Source organism: Sarcophilus harrisii, chromosome 2, assembly GCF_902635505.1.
Source record: "Sarcophilus harrisii chromosome 2, mSarHar1.11, whole genome shotgun sequence".
NCBI classification, from domain to species: domain Eukaryota; kingdom Metazoa; phylum Chordata; class Mammalia; order Dasyuromorphia; family Dasyuridae; genus Sarcophilus; species Sarcophilus harrisii.
The window spans coordinates 617,275,390-617,293,099 of record NC_045427.1 but is presented as its reverse complement, the minus strand read 5'-3'; the positions used below and the strand labels follow the sequence as shown (position 1 = coordinate 617,293,099).

The 17,710-nt window shown below is 45.3% G+C and overlaps 1 protein-coding gene across 2 annotated transcripts; it reads right to left on the bottom strand.

Moving 5' to 3' along the window:
* Positions 1–502: 502 nt before the first annotated feature.
* LOC100927711 (cytochrome P450 1A1) lies at positions 503–12,398 on the bottom strand. Of its 2 annotated transcripts, XM_003754986.3 has the most exons (7): positions 12,240–12,386; positions 5,938–6,799; positions 3,992–4,118; positions 2,754–2,843; positions 2,506–2,629; positions 2,067–2,153; positions 503–1,751 (listed from the first exon to the last, which is right to left on the bottom strand). In XM_003754986.3, exons 2-7 carry the CDS (start codon positions 6,772–6,774, stop codon positions 1,466–1,468), a joined length of 1,551 nt encoding a protein of 516 aa, XP_003755034.1. In that variant the 5' UTR covers positions 6,775–6,799; positions 12,240–12,386; the 3' UTR covers positions 503–1,465. The 2 variants fall into 2 exon arrangements, with proteins under 2 accessions (XP_003755034.1, XP_031812457.1); XM_031956597.1 differs by lacking the exon at positions 3,992–4,118 and having other exon boundaries at positions 2,711–2,843; positions 12,240–12,398.
* Between the last annotated feature and the right edge of the window lie 5,312 nt (positions 12,399–17,710).

Below are 17,710 nucleotides of genomic sequence, written 5' to 3'. Positions count from 1 at the left end.
GTTCATTAAAAGGATTGCAAGTTCCCTGAGGACAGAGTCTGGGGATTACTTCCTTATTTCAAACCCTATACTGATGGTGTAGCAACTGAAACACAATGACTGTACAAAGGACTACACATTGAAGTTCACAAACATCAGCCACAGGGTTTGGGGGATACATGTTTATTATTTCACAAGTAAATGAAACATAAACATAAATGTTTCCAATGCTTGAGTTACTTTTTTTCTCCATCACAGACTCTCAGGGCTGGAAGAGACATTGAGGTCATCCAGTCCAGTGCATGCTTGAACAAGAATCCCCAGCTCAACATTTCTAACAATTGGTCACCTAACCTCTGCTTGAGACCCCCGGTGATGGGGTGAGCCTTATTTCCTGAAGCAGAACATTCTCCCTGAGGATATTCCTGATCATTAGGAAGCTCTTTCTTGTATTAAACTGAAATTCACCTCCCTGTAATTTTCCTTCTGGGGCCAAGCAGAAAAAGCCAAATCCTTCAATTGCATCAATAGTCCTTTTCCAAACAATACACTACTATGTATGTGTATGTGTATACACATTACTAGTGTAATAATACACTAAATACTAATATGCTGAAGACTTAAATACAAAGGCTTGGTCCAAGCGGATGAGCTTAAGGGATGGATCGAAAAAAGTAGGCAGCATCTCGTATAATTTATTCCATTTTCTGTTACATGGTCATGGGGCCCTGGACCCTATATTCCTACTCCTCGAAACTCATTAGATGCCACTCAGTCACTGGCTCATCAGAAAAATGACTAAAAAGAGGCATTAGAACACAAAGGCTCATGGTGAAGGTGGAAGGAAGTTGGTCCTCGCTGTGGAGTTCATTGGACCAATTAGACCTATATTGAATTTATAGGAGCTTGCCGGACTCATGCTACTATATGAAAGGTGCTGGTCCATGACTTGGGATCTGGAACATTTTTGTGAAACTGAGATTGGCCCAATGTCAATCATGGAGGCAAGCTCTATTTTTTGATTTTCCACCTGACAACTCTCTTCCCTGAACCCACCTTGATCTTGCCTCCTTTCTGCAGAGGAACAAATCTCATACCTTAATGGAAAGGGCCAAGTGTAAACGGCTAGTCCCATGTCCTCTCTCTTAGAGTTCTCAAACACTTTGCCCAAAGTTTTCCAAGGCCCAGGGCTCTCTTCCCCAGCCAAGTCTCTTAAACCCAAGAACAGCATATAAACATTCTTTTAGTGGGGAGCCTTGTCCCTTTAACCTTCATGCCAAGAAGGGGTAGGCTCCTGGGAGCCAAGAGGAAAGGTCAGGGGTTGGAGGATGAAGCAGCCCCTCTTTAGGGGATAACATCAGGATGTCAGAAGTCAGAGCACCAGAGGTGGGCAAGCGTTCATCAGCTTCAGTCTGAAGCCTCCCTCCAGACTGTTGGAGCAGGCCAGAGAAAACAGCAGCATCCTATCCTGGAGCCTTCAGTTCTTCTAAGAGCGCAGCTTAACCTGGAAGTGCTCACAGCTGGCATGCTTCATGGTCAGTCCATAAATTGGGGTCAAGTCCACCTTTACTCCAGAGGGGACACTGAACTCCATCTGATGCAGGAGGATGGCCAGGAAGAGGAAGACTTCCCACCGGGCAATTGTCTCCCCAATGCACTTCCTTTTCCCCAGACCAAACATAATCACCTTCTCACTCAGGGACTTGTTGATAGTTCCATCTGCACTGAGAAATCGCTCTGGCCGGAACTCTGATGGGTCCCCCCATATTTTCCTGTCACAGGAGGAACAACAGATGAGACGGGAGTTTGGGAGATTGAGCAGGATCTCCCAACAGGAGTCAGAGCCCTAGAACTAGACTGAGAACTGAGGATTAGGGACAAGGGCAATGTAGCATGTGAGTGGGTACCCTGTCCTGTAAGGTCCTCAGACTGGCCCAGACCTCAGGCCAAGGCCTCACCTCTGGAGGATGGCCCAGAAGGCTCTGCATAGAGGAGGTCCCCAGCCTTCCACCGGGCTGACAATCATCATAGGACACATCTAAGGCTCTCCCCACCAAGATCCCTGCCAGGTCCCAGATTTGACTTACGGGTCATGGTTAATCTGCCATTGGTTCACGAAGACACAGCGTCCCTTGGGAATGTAGAAGTTATTCAAGGTGGTGGCCCTGGTTGTGCTGAGTGGGGCAAGAAACCTCTGTCAGGCTCAAGAAGAAGTGGGGGCCGGGAGTGGGTATATCCCCCATGGCTCCCTGCTCCCTCTCTTTGCAGACACCCCTGGCTCCCATTACCACTGCTCTCTTCCTTCAGTAGAGACCGAGGGGACAAAAGTCATGAGGGACCAAATCCACTTTTCTGACCTTCCTCATTCTGTCCCAGAGACTTGTGGATGGGGAATGATACCCCTCCCTTGATTTCCCTCTTCCCACAATGGCCTCATCTTGTCTTGTTCCTAGTGACTTCTGGGTACTAAGGGGAACAGTGATGCTCAGGTGTGGACACCTGGTCCTCTTGTTTACAAGGTCTCACCTGTGGGGGATGGTAAAGGGGAGGAAGGAAGAATGCCTGAAGGTTTCCAGGATGAAGGCCTCCAGGTAGGGGAGCTGAGGTTTGTCTGAGAGTTTGGGCCAGCGCGCTCTGCCGATCACTGTGTCTGCAGGACAAAGAAAGGTCAAACCATGCAAAGGAAAGTCAACTCTCCCTCCGCACCCTGTCCCTTCCCCTTCCCTGTTACCCCAGAAAGAGTCAGGGAGGGTCTTGCCATTCCGTCCACCTACCCAGCTCCTCGTGGACCTTCTTCTGGATCTCAGGCTTTGCCACAAGATACATGAGACTCCAGGAAATGCCCGTGGTGATGGTGTCAAAGCCTGGAGAGAGAAGGAAAATAAAAACAATAATTATAGCCACCATTTGTAGGGATTTCAACCTTATGAGGGAGGTGCTATTCTCATTTACATTTTACAGACAAGGAAACAGAGATTAAATGATTAAATCTAGTCTAAGGCAAGGTCTGAACTCAGATGTCTTCTGACTCCAAGTCCAGTGCTCTATATATTTGGGTGACAAGTGCTTTCACCAATGTGAAAGATTATTATTACGCTCCTGTGACATAGGGAGAGTAGTGATTATTATTCCCATTTTATCAATGAGAAAATCAAGGCCCACATAACCTAGGGGATTTCCCTTGGTTCCCTCCAGCCTGTCACTGGTAGAGCTGAGACTAGAGTCCGAGTAGTCTATGACCTTTTTGTTGTGTGAAAGGGCCTCCCAGACATGAGCCATTTCTTGGGGTCTGGTATCCTAGATCTCTTAATTAGTGTCCCCGATGAAATCTTGAGAAGACTTCATAGGGAAAATTTTGTTCTTGTGGCCCAAAGATATAAAATAAAACTCCTCCAGAACTTTCCTGAGGAAGAACTTGTCTCCAATCAATGGGGTCTTGATAGCTATAGGCCTCTATGGAGTTGTTCTAGCTGAATCTGAAATTAAGATGGCTGGTTTTCCCCTGAATTCAGATGGAGTAGGCTTGAAAAGAGATAGGTTGGAAGGTCCTATAGGACCTGGGAGAGATCATAGTGGGCCACCAATGCGATATGCTTTGAAGGATACCAGAAAGAGCTCCTTTATTCCCCAAATGTCTCCAATCCTGATCTGCCATAATGCTCAGAATTCTACCATTAGAACTTTGTTCCTCTGGGTTAAAAACAAGTACATACGTCTAGGAAAAGGGAGCAAATGAAACATTACTCAGACACAAGCACCTTAAGGGTGACTGAGCCTACTATATCTTTTCTAGCTAAACATCAGTTAAAAGTAGGTCAGGAGAGATGTAAAATACACTGATAGAGAACAGGTAGATGGAAAAGTAGTCCTGAGTAGCTGGGGAAGGCAGTGCTGGCCCTGGAGTGATGGGAGGAACGCATGGGGGAGGTGAGGGACCTGGGGAGCCTCACGGCTGGGCCCAAGGCTGGAAAGGGACTGGACATTTGGAGGGCAGCGGGGAAGGCGCCTTTACCAGCTCCAAAGAGGTCTATGACGATGTTCACAATTTTCTTTTCTGACAGCAGGACATTCGCATTCTCATCCAACTTCCTTTCCTGGCAGTGTTCAATTAAGCTGTCTGTGATGTCCCGAATGCAGCCCTGGTGGGGCAAGGCTAGAGGGTTAGGGCAAGCACCAAAGTGCGGCTCTGGCTAGCCACCTGCTCTCCTCCACCCTCTCTAAACCCATACCTTCCCATCTTTGTACCTTTTCTCAAGCTGTCCCCTCTCCCTGGAACGTCTGCTCCTTTCCTAGCTAAATCCTCCCCATCCTGCCAGATCCAAGGAAACTCCTATTTCTTCTAGGAAACTTTTTCTGATCTCTCTGAGCCTTCAATGAGCTTGTCCTTTTCTAAATTCTTCTAGGACTCACTCATGTGACTCTTGCTTTGTAGAACAACTGGATTTTGTTTGTTTGCTTTTCTTTTTTTCTTTCTCTGTCTCTCTCTCTTTCTTTCTCTCTGCTTTTCTCTCTTTTTTTAAATCAAATTAACCAGTGCTTTATTTTTTCTCATAAAACCAAATCCTAAGGTGTTTTTTTAAATTAATCCATTGATTTTCTTATTTTCAATTTTATAATTCTCTTCTTTGATTTTCAGGATTTTCAATTTGGTGCTTATTTGGGAATTTTAAAACTTTTTTCCCTAGGGTTTTTTATTTTGCATGCCTAGTTCATTAAACTTCTCTTTATTTTATTTCCACATTTAGAAATATAAATTTTCCCTTTAGTACTGCTTTGGCTGAATCTCATAAATTTTGGGATGTTGTCTCAGTGTTGTCATTCTTTAAAAAAATTTTTTTTTTATTAAAGGGGCAGCTAATTAATGTAGAGGATAGAGCAAAAGCCCTGAAGTCAGGAGGATCTGAGTTCAAATTTGACCTATTCAGATAGTTAATATGTCCTGGATATATGACCCTGGGCAAGTCACTTAACCCCAATTGCCTCAGCCAAAAAAAAAAATTAAAGCTTTTTATTTTCAAAACATATACATGGATAATTTTTCAACACTGACTGTTGCAAAATCTTATGTTCTACATTTTCCCTCTCCCCTTCCCTCCACCCCTGTTTGTTCTTTTTTTCCTAAGAGGCAATTGGGATTAAGTGACTTGCCCAGGATCACACACAACTAGTGAGTGTCTGAGACTAGCTTTGAATTCTGGTCCTCCTAACTCCAGGACTGGTGCTCTATCCAAGGAAACCTGATAGAATCTTTTCTCTGCAACCAGACTGTAAACTCTTACATATCAAGGACTGAGGTTTACATCTCTTGAAATCCCCCACAGTGCCTTGAATTTAGTACATGCTCAATAGACATTCATGATCTGCTTAGTTCAGCTGGCTGACGCAAACCCTCAAGCTCCCAATGGAAGCTCCCAATTTTAGAAGCAAGGCCAATAAGAGCTCCTCCCCCAGGAAGCATCACCACAACTCCCTGATAATGATCTTCAGACACTTCTTAGTTCTAGGACCCCAAGCAAATTCTATAACTTTTCTCAGTTTTCTCATCAAATGAAGATTATAATATTTATTTGTTTACTCATTTTGCTTTTTGCTGAGGCAACTGAGGTTCAATGACTACCTAGAGCACCTATTATAATCCCAGAGGATTATAATAATAATACCTATTTCATAGGGCTGTTGTGTGGATCAAGTGAGATAACTTTTGTAATGTGCTTTAGCAACTCTGAAGTGCTACTTCAATGCTGATCATGAGAGACTGGAGTCTTCTTCTCAGACCTATGATGCTTAACTGACCCTCTTGTGTCTGCCTTCTTTCTAACTTGTACCTGCTGGATATATCTTAGTTCTCCCAGCTCAGTCTGCCCCTCAGGGACTCTACTGTTTCCTTATTGCCACCCCCTCCTCCTTTTTCCTCTACACTTTTAGTAAGACGCCTTATTCCTACATCCCCTTCATTACCTTTTCATACTTCTTATAATGTTCATTCACCAACTTTTGAACAAAGTTAGTGATTTTCTCATTCAGGTCCCGGAAGTCGGTCATCTTGCTGCTGGGCAGGTATTGGAGCAGAGGGATGAAATCAGCCGGATTCCCAGAGGCAGTGACTTCTCCAAACTTAGTACTCAGAGTGATGATACTGAGTAGTTCTTGATCTTCATGATTGTAGCGCTTTCCAAAGCAGATGGCACAGATGACATTGGCCACGGACACCATCACGTATCTGAAGGGGTCAAAGGGGCCCTTCTTCTCTTGGAACTTCTGGATCAAGCATTCAGCTTCCTTCCTCACATGTTCCTCCAGGTAGCAGGAGGAAGAGGATGGGGAAGAGGACACGGAGAAGGTCTTCAGAGCATTCTGAGCCATCTTCCTCCGAGCCGCCCACGCCTCCCCCGTGTCAGGGCCAAAAGACATGGACTGGCCATCTTCAATTAAGGAGAAGCTGTAGAGGTCAGGTCTGCCCTTGAAGTCGTCTCCTTGCCTTATCAGGGCCTGGCGAATGGTTTCCAGGCCACTCAGAACCAGCACCGGGGTGGAACCGATCTGAATCTGCATCACATCGCCATACTTCTCTCTCAGCTGGGCCAGGGCCAAGTGGGGATTCTTCCCTAGCGTCAGGATGTTGCCAATCAGGGGCCAAGCCCAAGGTCCGGGTGGGCTCTTGAGGCCTTTTGGGATCTTTTGAGAGTAAGATTCAATGATCCAGAAGGCCAGGCCAAAGACAGCAGAGGCCAGAAGAAGCTCTGTGACCGAGAAGGTGCTTAGGGATGTGAATGTGGAAAGCACACTTGTAATCATCTTCGGCAGAGAGCAAAAACTCTGGCTGTTGAGACAAAGGCAGGAAGAAAAACCTGTAACTTTGGGAATGGGGAACTGGAGGAGGGCTCAGGAGGTATCCTGAGGTCTGGTGATCTCAGCAACGTTGGGAAGATGGGCTAAATCCGGAGGAGGGAGTCATCCTTCAGACAAAGAATGCCTGCCAACATGGAGCAGTTAGCCCTTGATGGTAACAAAAAAGAGCAATGATGAACCTGGCAAATCTTCCCAGATCCTTGATACATCCTTCCTCCTCCCTCCCTTCTCCTGCTGAGCTTTCCCCCCTCAGAAAATGGCAGCAGAAATTACACCAGAAGCAGGGAAGGATCCTCATAATGCCAAAGCAGCCTGTGACCAGGAGGAAAGGTAGCCTCTCGGGAGGCCATGGGCTAGACCTCTTGGATAACTTGTGGTTCCTCTGCTTAAACCAAGCTCCTTCCAACCTCTCCTTCACTACCATTGCACCTTTTCAGGAGTCTTGGAACATAGAAAGTTAGAGCTCATCTGGACCACTCCCATCCTTTACAGATAAAGAAACTGAAGCCAGAAAGGTAAAAGATTGCACACTGAATTAGTGGCAGAGCCAGGATTTAAATTCAGACCTGAATAGAAATCTGTGCTCTGTCCACTTGTCCACAGTACCTTACTATGCTCTTCTTTCTCTTCTGATATCCTTACTCCTTTCTGCCTAATCCAAATTCAATTCAGTTTAAATCTCACAGCCTCCCTGTTAATGCCTACCTAGGGAGATCTGGCCCTTTTCTGATTTAACTATAACTTCATTTATTTTGGCGCTTAGAACCACAGAATGGAAGAAATGGAAGGGACCTTGGGAAGGAAGCGCACTCCTACAGGGAACTGCCTTGTCTCAAGTTTCATAGCAAATTAGGAGTAGAAACTTGGAACCCAGTGCTTTTGAAGAAAGGAACCAATGGACTGGAACTGTCTTCTATCTCTCCCAATTTTCCCATACATGTGCCCTGACTCCTTCTAACCAGGCCCAGAGTTCCTCAGATCCAGAAATTGTCTTCTTTTCTTCCCCTTCTCCTCTCCTGCCCTTCTCCTCCCCATACCTTTCTTTTTCCCTTCCTCTTCCCTTGCCCCCTTCTTCTCTTTCCCTTCCCCTGCCCCTCCACTTTTTCTTTTTTCCCTCCCTTTTCTCTTCTTCCTCCTCTTCTGCTTCCACCCCATTTCTATTTTCTCCTCCTCTTCTTCTTTCTCTTCCTCCCCCTCCTCTTTCTTCTTCTCCTTTCCCTCCTCTTCTTCTTTCTCCTCTACCACTCTTCCTCCTTCTCCTCCTCCTCTTTCTCCTTCTCCTCCTCCTTCTCCTCCTGCTTCTGCCTGCTCTTCCTGTCTCTTTGGTAGCAGAATTGGGCACAGAATCAAATTCCCAGGAAAAACTTTACAAAGTTTATTGGATCCACGGCCCTAAGAATTTTACACAGAGGGACCCAGAACTTAAATCAACTATTCCTTGTTGCTCACAGTCAGTTGAGATAGCATCAAGGTAGATACTATAGTCTAGGAGGATAGGAGTTACTAGGGAGAGGGAGGGGGACATGCAGAGTGTCCTTCCCTTCAAACTTTTCCTCTGTGTGAGATGAGGTCCAGAGCCTCACCTCAGTCCCTGGATGCTTACCCCAGTGACCTGCCCTCTTGGGAATAGCCTAGGAGATTAAGAGGGAAGCCTTTCCCTATCCCTACAGAGTTTTAGTTAAGAAAGACAGGAGGTCAAGTCCTCTCCTTCTTTCCACTCCAGTCTGAAAATAGGACATAACAACCCATCATCCTGGAAGATTGAGACTGTTAGAACTTAAGGATTCAGATGGTGGGAACATCAAATGTTCTACCTTATCTATCTTGGGGAGGGAGGGAGAGGGGGTTGACAGCTAAAGGTGAGGTAGGTAGAGTGCTAAACTTGGAATCAGGAAGATTCTTCTTCCTGAGTTCAAATCTGATCCCAGATACTTTCTACCTGTGTGACTTTAAGCAAGTCATTTAACCCTTTTTACCTCGGTTTCCTTATCTGTAAAATGAGCTGAAGAAGGAAATGGCAAATTATTCCAGTATCTTTGCCAAGAAAACCCAAATAGGGCCACAGAGAATTGGATGTGACTGAAAAGACTGAATAGCTCCTCTATCCTGGAGATACAGAACAGGAATGGAACCCTGATCCTTTGGGGAAAGTCGGCTCAGATCTACCCCCAAATTATAGGCACTTCTATTTAAAGTGCAGTCTGAAAAGGGGAGAGTAGCTCAACCAAAAGATAAATGTTTACTCAGCACCTGTTACATACCAGCTATCACCCCAGTAAGAGCAGAGAGGGACAGAATGAGGATGTGACAGCAGAACTAAATGCAAAGCTTAACTAGCCAGCTTTCTTCAACTCTGCTGCAAGCTGGGAATGGGCCATCATAGCTACTATGAAGCTTTGAGTCTGGGCCATGATCCTTGGCCTTCAGCATATAAAGCACAGCAGACAGTTGATAGTTGGTTCTGTCAGTAGGGTCAGGGTTGGAATATGGGAGAAATCGAGGGAGGGGATGATCTGCCGTGCTCTTTAGAAAAAGACAAGAGTCGATCCCTGGGGAGGCAAAATCCAGTCCATGCTTTCCTTCTCACTATAGTCTCAAATGAATGAGTGATAAGATACTACTCCATCACCCAGTCCCCAAGGGAAAGGGAATAGTCTTTGCTCATTGAGGTCGCAAGGAAATTCCTGCCTGGACTTCTGAACGAGATCCTACCAGAAAGGACGCTACTTTTGGACTGGCCTAAGAAAGACCATACAATGGTGAGTGCAAATATAGCTACTAGCCTCTCAGGAGCAGCTCAGAAGAGACAAGCAGCAGAAGAATCAGCTTTGCATAGGGCTCTGGGATCTGGCTCAGTATCTAGCCCATTGACTTGCAATTAGAAGATCCTCAAGGGATGTTTAAATGGATGAATCAAGCTCCAAATAACTGAATAAAAGTGTAGTAGAAATAGCACCATTCACGAAGTTGAAAAGCCTTCCGTCCTCACTAGTCTCCCAGTTCTGGCTCAGTTCTGGACCATGAGTATGGTATTCCTTTCAGCTTTCCTCCATGGTAGGAGAAAGAGGGAGGTGTAATCAATGGATCCTCAGGAACATAGTATTTGTCTGGCTTTGAGACATTGATTGTCTTAAGTCAGGCAAAACCCAAGGAGTGCAGTGACCAATGGAAAACCTCCAACTCTTCCCCAGAAGTTTAGATGCTAGTTGGGGATGAGATGGGCATTGAGCTATGTTAGAGCAATCTTGCAGGGCCCTGCTCAGACTAGGTATGGCAGATAACAGCCACTTTTCTTTTGGAAGAAATTTCTAAGCTCAGATCAGACTGAAGGTCAGAGTTGGACCCAATATATGGAAATAGACCTAGATACTGGTAAGTTCTTCTGTGAAGTCTCAAGCCTGCATCATCTCATTCTATTCTCTAAAGTGTGAGATTTCTTTTTTGAAGTATTGATTTGTCCCTGTAAGGTCCTCAAGAGCAGGAATGGTTTGATTTTTGTCTTTGAATTTCATTATCTAGTAAAGTTTAAATTGTGAAATCTACACATAAGAGAAACTTCATAAATGCTTATTGAATTAAATTTAAATTGCCTGCCTGATCACCTTCCCATTCAATTTCAATTTCAACCTTTCGATTCTATCCTTTTATTCAAAGGTTTCACAGAGATACAAGCTGGTTGCCTTCAGAGGAGAGGGGTCGATATTAGAAGAATAGAATAGATGGAAGGGGAGGGAGTGTTACTATTCACCTGGATCTGGGGATAGTAACTCCCCCCAACACACACATATTTGTCTTGATATGTTGTTGAAATTAAATGGAATTAAATGCCGGATAATAGAGTTCAAGCAAAATACTTCTATTTTATTGGTGAGGGAAACTGAGAGAGAAGAAGGGACACGGTTGATTAGTGACCAAGATAAGACTAGAGCCCAATTTGATGATTGCTAGTCCAGAGATTTTGTCACATTGCAAGGATTCATGGAATCTCAAAGTTGGAAGGAAGCTTATATGTCAGCTGGTCTCATAGACACCCAATAAGAATCCTTCTTTCTCTGACAGTGGTCATATACTTCTCTATTTAAAGACCCAAGGTTATGGGGTGGGGTCGGGGCTCATTCCTTTTTTGAGGCAGCTTGTTCTACATTTTGACAGCTCAAATATCAGAAAATTTCCCCCCATAATATCAACCTTAAATCTGCCTCTGCAACTTCCATTTATCATCATTCCTACTTCTTTCTTCTTTGGCCAAGCAGAAGACTAATCTCTCCTCTACATGACTTCCTTTCAGCTGATGAAGACACTGATCAATATCCCTTCTCTCCCTTACCTCCATCAAGTCGTCTCCTCTTTGGACTAGACATTTCTAGTTCTTTCACCTGATCCTTATATATAATATGATCTTGAGGTCCCTTACCACACCAGGCACATGCCATTGAATGTATTCCAGCTAGTTAAGGTTTCTATTTAAAACAGAGTCCATAAATTCTACAGAGAGAGGCTAACCAAATAATTATATTACATCACCAGCCTAAAGCAGGAAAATGAATTTGATCTCAAGAAAATAAAGAGCTTGGATAAGAAGATATCACCTGGCAGACTTGATTCTCGCATACCCAAACCTTCTTTCAAGCTAACAATTTTGAAGGGTTGCTACAATTTCTGTAGCAGAGCTCCTAGTGCGTCCTTATCTCCAGGCAGTTAGAGAAAGAATGACAAAGGGACTAGATTTTCCACAGGCGTATCCCTAGATTAGAAATCCTTGGAGACTGTGGCACAGCTGGAATGGGTATCCTGCAGGCTTGAGAAGTAATGCCTGGCACTGTTCCTGGCAGAGGAAGCAGAGGAGGTGATTTACCAATCACCATAGATTGGTAACAGTGGTGTAATAATATAATACCACATGTATATGGAACTCTGTGGTTTATGAAAATCCATTTCTCACAAGAACCCAATGAGATAAGTAGTGCAAGTATTATTACTTCCATTTTACAGGTAATGGAAGGCTAAAGAGGCTAAAGAGAAAGTAGGTGATTCCCCCCTGCCCAGGATCACACAACATGATGAAGGGCAAAGTCAGAATTCAATCCCCAATCCTTTTGATTCAAATCTAAGATTCTTTCCACTACATTAGCTGTAGAGTTGATTGCAGAATCCTCTTCTCTAGGGTTATAGACCTATAATGGGACTGGGTGTCAGAACACCTGAATTTTAACCCTGGCCCAAATGGACTAACTGGATGACCTTGGATAAGTCATTTGACCTGTGTAAAGGTTTGCCTTTCTTTAATCTCTTAGGGCCTTTTCTGCTCTAAACTCTAATGATCCCCAATCTTGGATACCCTGCAAAGATCAAGAGACAGAGCTATTTTCCTTAATTGTTGAAGGGACAGTGGAGAGGACCCCAGCACTTACCTGTGCCTGACAGGGGATCAGCCTGGACTGAGGGTCGGAGACGTCTAAGATCGAGGGCTCGCTCAATCTAGGATAGGAAAGATGCTAAAAAGTAATCTCATCAGAAGATGTGAAGAACCGAGCTTCCAGCAGACCTTTATATGCAACCCGCCTCATCCTTATTGGCTGAGATGATTGGCAACGTCTGGCACACGCCCACTAGTGGGGCGGGGCGAGTTAGTGGGGTCGGCTAGTAGGGAGAAAAGATTGTACCCCAATCAGAGAACAGGGATGTCAGTGTCTATCCAAAATTATTGGCAGGGATGCAGAGAAGCAGGAGGAAGGGATCCTAACTCACTAGGGGGCGCCCGGATATATTATTGCAGGGGGGCAGAGGGTCGGCATTCTTGGGACCCTCTTCTGTGGGGCTCCCTTACTAATAAGAGAGGACCCTCAGATAAAGGCAGACTTCCAAAAGTAAAGTCATCCGGGTTTTTCGGAGGGCGCAGCGGGAGAGTCCAACCTGTAGGGTGGAAGGAACATCACCCTCTCGCTTCTGGGGAGTTTTAGGACAAATTCGGACTGCCAAGTTCGAGGAGGTGCTGACTTTTCCCAGGGTGCCATGCAAAGCATCTCTGTCGCTGTCCACCATCACCACCACCCCCTCTTCTCTCATACACACGCAAGGACACCGCGAGCTTCCAATCAAATGAAGCCTTGGCCAAAGCGTTTAGCGCAGAGCCTGACACTCCGTAGCGCTTAATGACTAGTGTTTATTCCCTTCCATTTAGCCTTCGGGGTAAGGGCGATCGGGGAGGTGGAAACAGGGCTGCGGATGGATCCGGGTCCCCGCCTCTCAGGAGCTGTCAGTGGCTTGGCTCAGGTTACACAGTATCTAAATTCGCGTGAGAGATTTATCTCGACCCCGGGTCCTCGACCCCGGGTCAGATATCACCGGCAAGGGAAGAAGGGCCAGCCAGGAGGGAGGGCAACGGCGGGGGAGTCGGGGAGGGAGAAAGGGGATGGTTAGAGGGGAAAGGAAAGGAGAAGGGAAGAAAGGAGGGCAAAGGCGCCCGCTCCTGACTGGCCTCGCGGGCAGAGTTCCAGGGCTCTTCAACCCCGCCGCCCGAGAGTCCCAGCTTTTACGCCAGGCACTCACCGCCGATCTATCAAGCGCTGCCAGGCCGTCGCGCACCTGTTCTAGAAAGGTGCGAGCCCGACGCAGTTTTCAGCACCTTCTGGTTATAATACTCAAGGCGGGGCTGTTATTTTCCAAAAAGAAAATTTCAAAACACATTTTTAAAAAATGCCTTGATTTGTATAAGTTTAAAGGACAACCAGAACTTTGGGAAGTGCGGAGAAAACGCTAAGTAAACTTGCGTAGACGGTCGTGAATGAGCTCAAGACGGGAAGGGCGGACGGGGTTCGTGGAAGAGCCCACGAAGAACCGAGGAGCCCTCCTCCCTGTCCTCCCCTACTCCCCACGCCTCCTCCCTGCCTAGTCCTTGAAGTCCACCTACAACACCCCGTCCTGCTAAATCATGCCGACCCCGGGTCTCAGCCAGCCGGCCAGAATTGGGCAGGGGTCTCCTACCCTTTAGCAAAATCTCGGGTTCTTTCCACTACCTTAGCTGTAGAGTGGATTGCAGAATCCTGTTAAGGACTGGGAGGCAGGGCACCTGAGTTTTAACCCTGGCCCACGACTCCCCCTATACCACAGAGGCTACGGACTTAAAATGCAGAATGAAACTTGGGCTGTAGGACCCCGCCAAGCATTAGAGATGCTTAATTACTCACATTGCTAATGGGGGGGGGGGGAGGAGGGGAAGAGGAGGAGGAATGTTTTTATTATTCAATTGAGAGCTGCAAGGTTTAAGGCATGTGCCTGTGCGTGTATACAGAGACATACACATATATACACTTGTATATACTTTTATTCGTGTGTCTACTTTTGAGTAGGTCTGTGTGTTCGTGTGTATACGCGTGTCTGTGTGTGTTTTTAAAAACTCGTTTTTAAATGGCTGCGCCTGCTTTCCAGCAGGACGGGCTGCGGGCCGAGGGGGCTGGGTTCATTCAGCGCGATCTCCCGCCACCAACATTTGGGCTGTTTCCTTTCTCGCAGGCCCTCGGATAATCCGCTGCTGGCGATCATGATTACCTTGGCTCCCCTGACCCCTCTTCCCTCCCCGCGCCAGGTCGCCGGGGCTTGACCTCTGGCAAGCGCGAGGCCGAATTGCGTGAGAAGTGACCGCGAGGGCGGGCGCAGAGTCCCCCTGCAGGCTGGCGACCGGGTACGGATCACCTAGTCACGCAAGGGGAGGGGGGAGGAGGAAAAGGGAAAAGGGGTGGAGGAAAATAAGGAGGAGGAGGAGGAGGGAAGGGAAGGGGAGTCTTCTCTTAAAGAGCCAGGTCAGCAACCCCCGGCAGAATTCCAGTGATTACGGGCCTGGCCTCCGGAAGCCGCCGGGGCCAAGGGCTGCCCTAGCCGAGCCGGCGTGCGTGCCTAGCAGCCCAGCCCTGGCCAGGAAGGATCTGCACAGTCTGCACGCGCCTAGGACACCTGGCACGCACTTTCCGAAAAGCATCCTCGCTTCCCCCCCTCCCGCCCCGGCAGCTGACACAGCGGGCAGCCTTGGGTGGGGGGACTCCTCGGGGGGCCAGCAAATCCAGCTTCTGGAAGAATCGGAGCAGGAGCTCTGGCCCTCAGCACCCTACTAAAGCGGTCGAGGATTTCCCGAAAGAGAACTAGCTAGAGATAGGATTCCTGAGTGAGGAATCAGTCCAGAGGCTTGGTTCCCCTGTCAGTGGTTCCCCTGATTATGAAAAGCAGATGGCGACCTGGGAGACGAAGGCGGCCCCAAACCATGATCCCCAGCCGTGGAGGGTTTTACATTAATTTGGCATGTTGGAATGGGGATTCTCTTGCAGCCCCCTCCCCAATACACACCAAATCGGGTGCAAAATGACAGAATTGAGAGAATTCAGAAAGTAGCTCCCCCAACTCCCCTTGTCGAGGGGTCGGAATCCAAATGTGGATTTACCCAATGTACTTAATAGCCCAGATGCATCTTGTCACCCAGTTTTGAAGGGCAGAGACTTTAACATCTCTTTCTAGCAACCCCTCTAACCCTAGAAGCGCCCAACATAAAACTAAATTCAATGAGTATCTTTTGATTGATTGAATTCATTAAGACCACGTCTTAACTTTAGGCCCCAACTAAGTACCAGAGAAGGTAATGGAGTTCAGAGCTGTCCTCAGAAGGCGCCAAGAACACCTGCCTTCGTGTCTCCCTCCAGCATAGTAAAGCAGTGTGAAGATCCAATCACTCAATCTCTCTGTGCTCCCAGCAACTCTTTAGGAATTCCCTACCTCAGTGAAATCAGAGGTCCACTCCTTATTCTTCCTGTGTGCTAGGTCCAGGGGATAGAAAAAAAAAAAATCCTTCCTTCCCTTCAAGCAACTAACATGGAATGAGACTGTGTACCCATATTAGCACAGGGTCTGGCATTTAGTAAGTGTTTAATAAAGACTTGCTGGCATATATACTATATGTGTATATACATGCATATACATATAATACATACATATGTCTATATATCTATCTCCAAGATTTCATTGGCATTGGGAGCTCCCAGTGAGTAAGGCTCTTCCTGGGTAAATAACTCCTCAATTTTCAAGCACCTGTACTTTAAAGTCATTGAGAGGTTGTAATCATACCTGACCACCTGCAAAATAAAGAGTAATATATTGGTGGGAAAGGATGAGCAGTTGAGAGATGAGCCTTTGAATTCCCAGTTCTCAGTACAGTACCTGGCACACTGTAAGGGTTTAATAAATTCTCTCTTTTTCTGTCTCTCTGGCAAGATCTCATGAGGAGGATGATACATGAACTTTGCTTTGGAGAAAAACAGGATGAGGATGATATGGAGGTGTGTGAAATCTAGGTGTGCCTATGCAAAGACAGATTCACAAAGACTAGTGTGGGAGGAAGAGCAAAAAGGCTAGTTTGGCTGGACCTTAGAGCATGTGGATGGGAATAATTTGTAACAACCTTGGAAAAATAAGTCGGATCCAGGTTAGGAAGAGTTTTAAATGTCAAACATAATAATCTGCATTTTTAAACTAAATTTTATTAATGCCTTTTGCTTTTACATAATTTCTCATTATGGTCACAATTTTTCCACTTACAATTCCATTTATGATCATTATATATACAATTTTCCTGATCACTTCAATTTACATCAATTCGTGTAAATAACCCATGCTTCTTTATATTTGTCATATTTGATATTTCTTATAATATAGAAATATTACATTATATTTACTTAACAACTTGTTTAGCCATTCCCTAAATCAAAGGACATTATTTTGTTTCCAGTTCTTTGCTACTAAAAAGGTGCTACTTCAAATATTTTGATATATGTGGGTTTGTTTGTTTTTTTAATAGTTGACAAGGCTAGCAGTGAAAATCTCTGGGGAAATAATATGGATATTTTAGTCACTTTAAATGATTCCAAATCATTTTCCAGAATGTTATTCCTATTCATCCCTAGACTAGCCTATATTTGATTTTAGGGAAATAAGAAGTCATCAAAATTTATTGAACATGATAAGAACAGTGCTTTAGGAGGATCACTTTAATATTGCCTAGGTATTGTAAAGAAAAAAAAATGTGAAAGACAAGCATAAAAAGCTTTTCTCCTATTTTAAAATGACCCTTGACCTCTGGTCACTAGGATGATTGTTTTGAGTTTGTGTGTCCAATAGAAGAGCTTGGATGCAATGTCATTCACATGCTCTCATCCACTCTATTTGTAACCAATTGCATTTTTGAAACTGCTACAGGAGAACAGGTTTAATCTGTGGGCATTATGGCTTTAGGGTATGCCAAAGTTTAGGATTAACTTGTGGCTAAAGTAAGAGTCAATTTGTGACAGGAATTAGGACCCAGACTATGAATAACCATTGGGATAATTTGCCCTAATATAAGCTCTGAGAGAATTCAGCAAATCCATAAATGCAATTATTTTTATGTTCAAAGAGCCTGAGATTTTGATACCACTTTGTCCACTTTGAAACCAATGAGGAGAATGGGTTTTCCTACCTTGAACAGTTGTAGGACCTGAAATTCAGTTCATCAGTGAAGGCTTGGGTTTGAATCTCCATAGGTAGCAGTTATGTAGTGTTTTAAATTTGTTTCTTTTTTTTTTTTTTTAATTCTTTCATTAACTGTTTGAGTCCCAGTACTCTGTGAAATGTCATTTGATTCTTCTTATCCCCATTTTACAAAAGAGAAAACAGACCCCCCAAAATTAATTTAATTGTCCCTGTTTACCAACCTAGCATCAGAGAATTTGATCTCTACTTCCTTATCATGTTATGGCCAACTCTTACTTCATCATACCATACTGCCTTTTATGACCTCTGAGTCTTAAGACATGGCATTTCTAATTTCCCTAGGTCTTCGTTTTCTCATTGTAAGTTGGGGGAA

Coding starts and splice junctions, on each gene's coding strand:
- LOC100927711 (XM_003754986.3), bottom strand. CDS start 6,774: ATGATTACAAGTGTGCTTTCCACATTCACATCCCTAAGCACCTTCTCG. Junction 2,844..3,991: donor CATAGACCTCTTTGGAGCTG/GTAAAGGCGCCT, acceptor TTCTCTCTCCAG/GCTTTGACACCATCACCACG. Junction 2,630..2,753: donor GAAGGTCCACGAGGAGCTGG/GTAGGTGGACGG, acceptor TTTGTCCTGCAG/ACACAGTGATCGGCAGAGCG.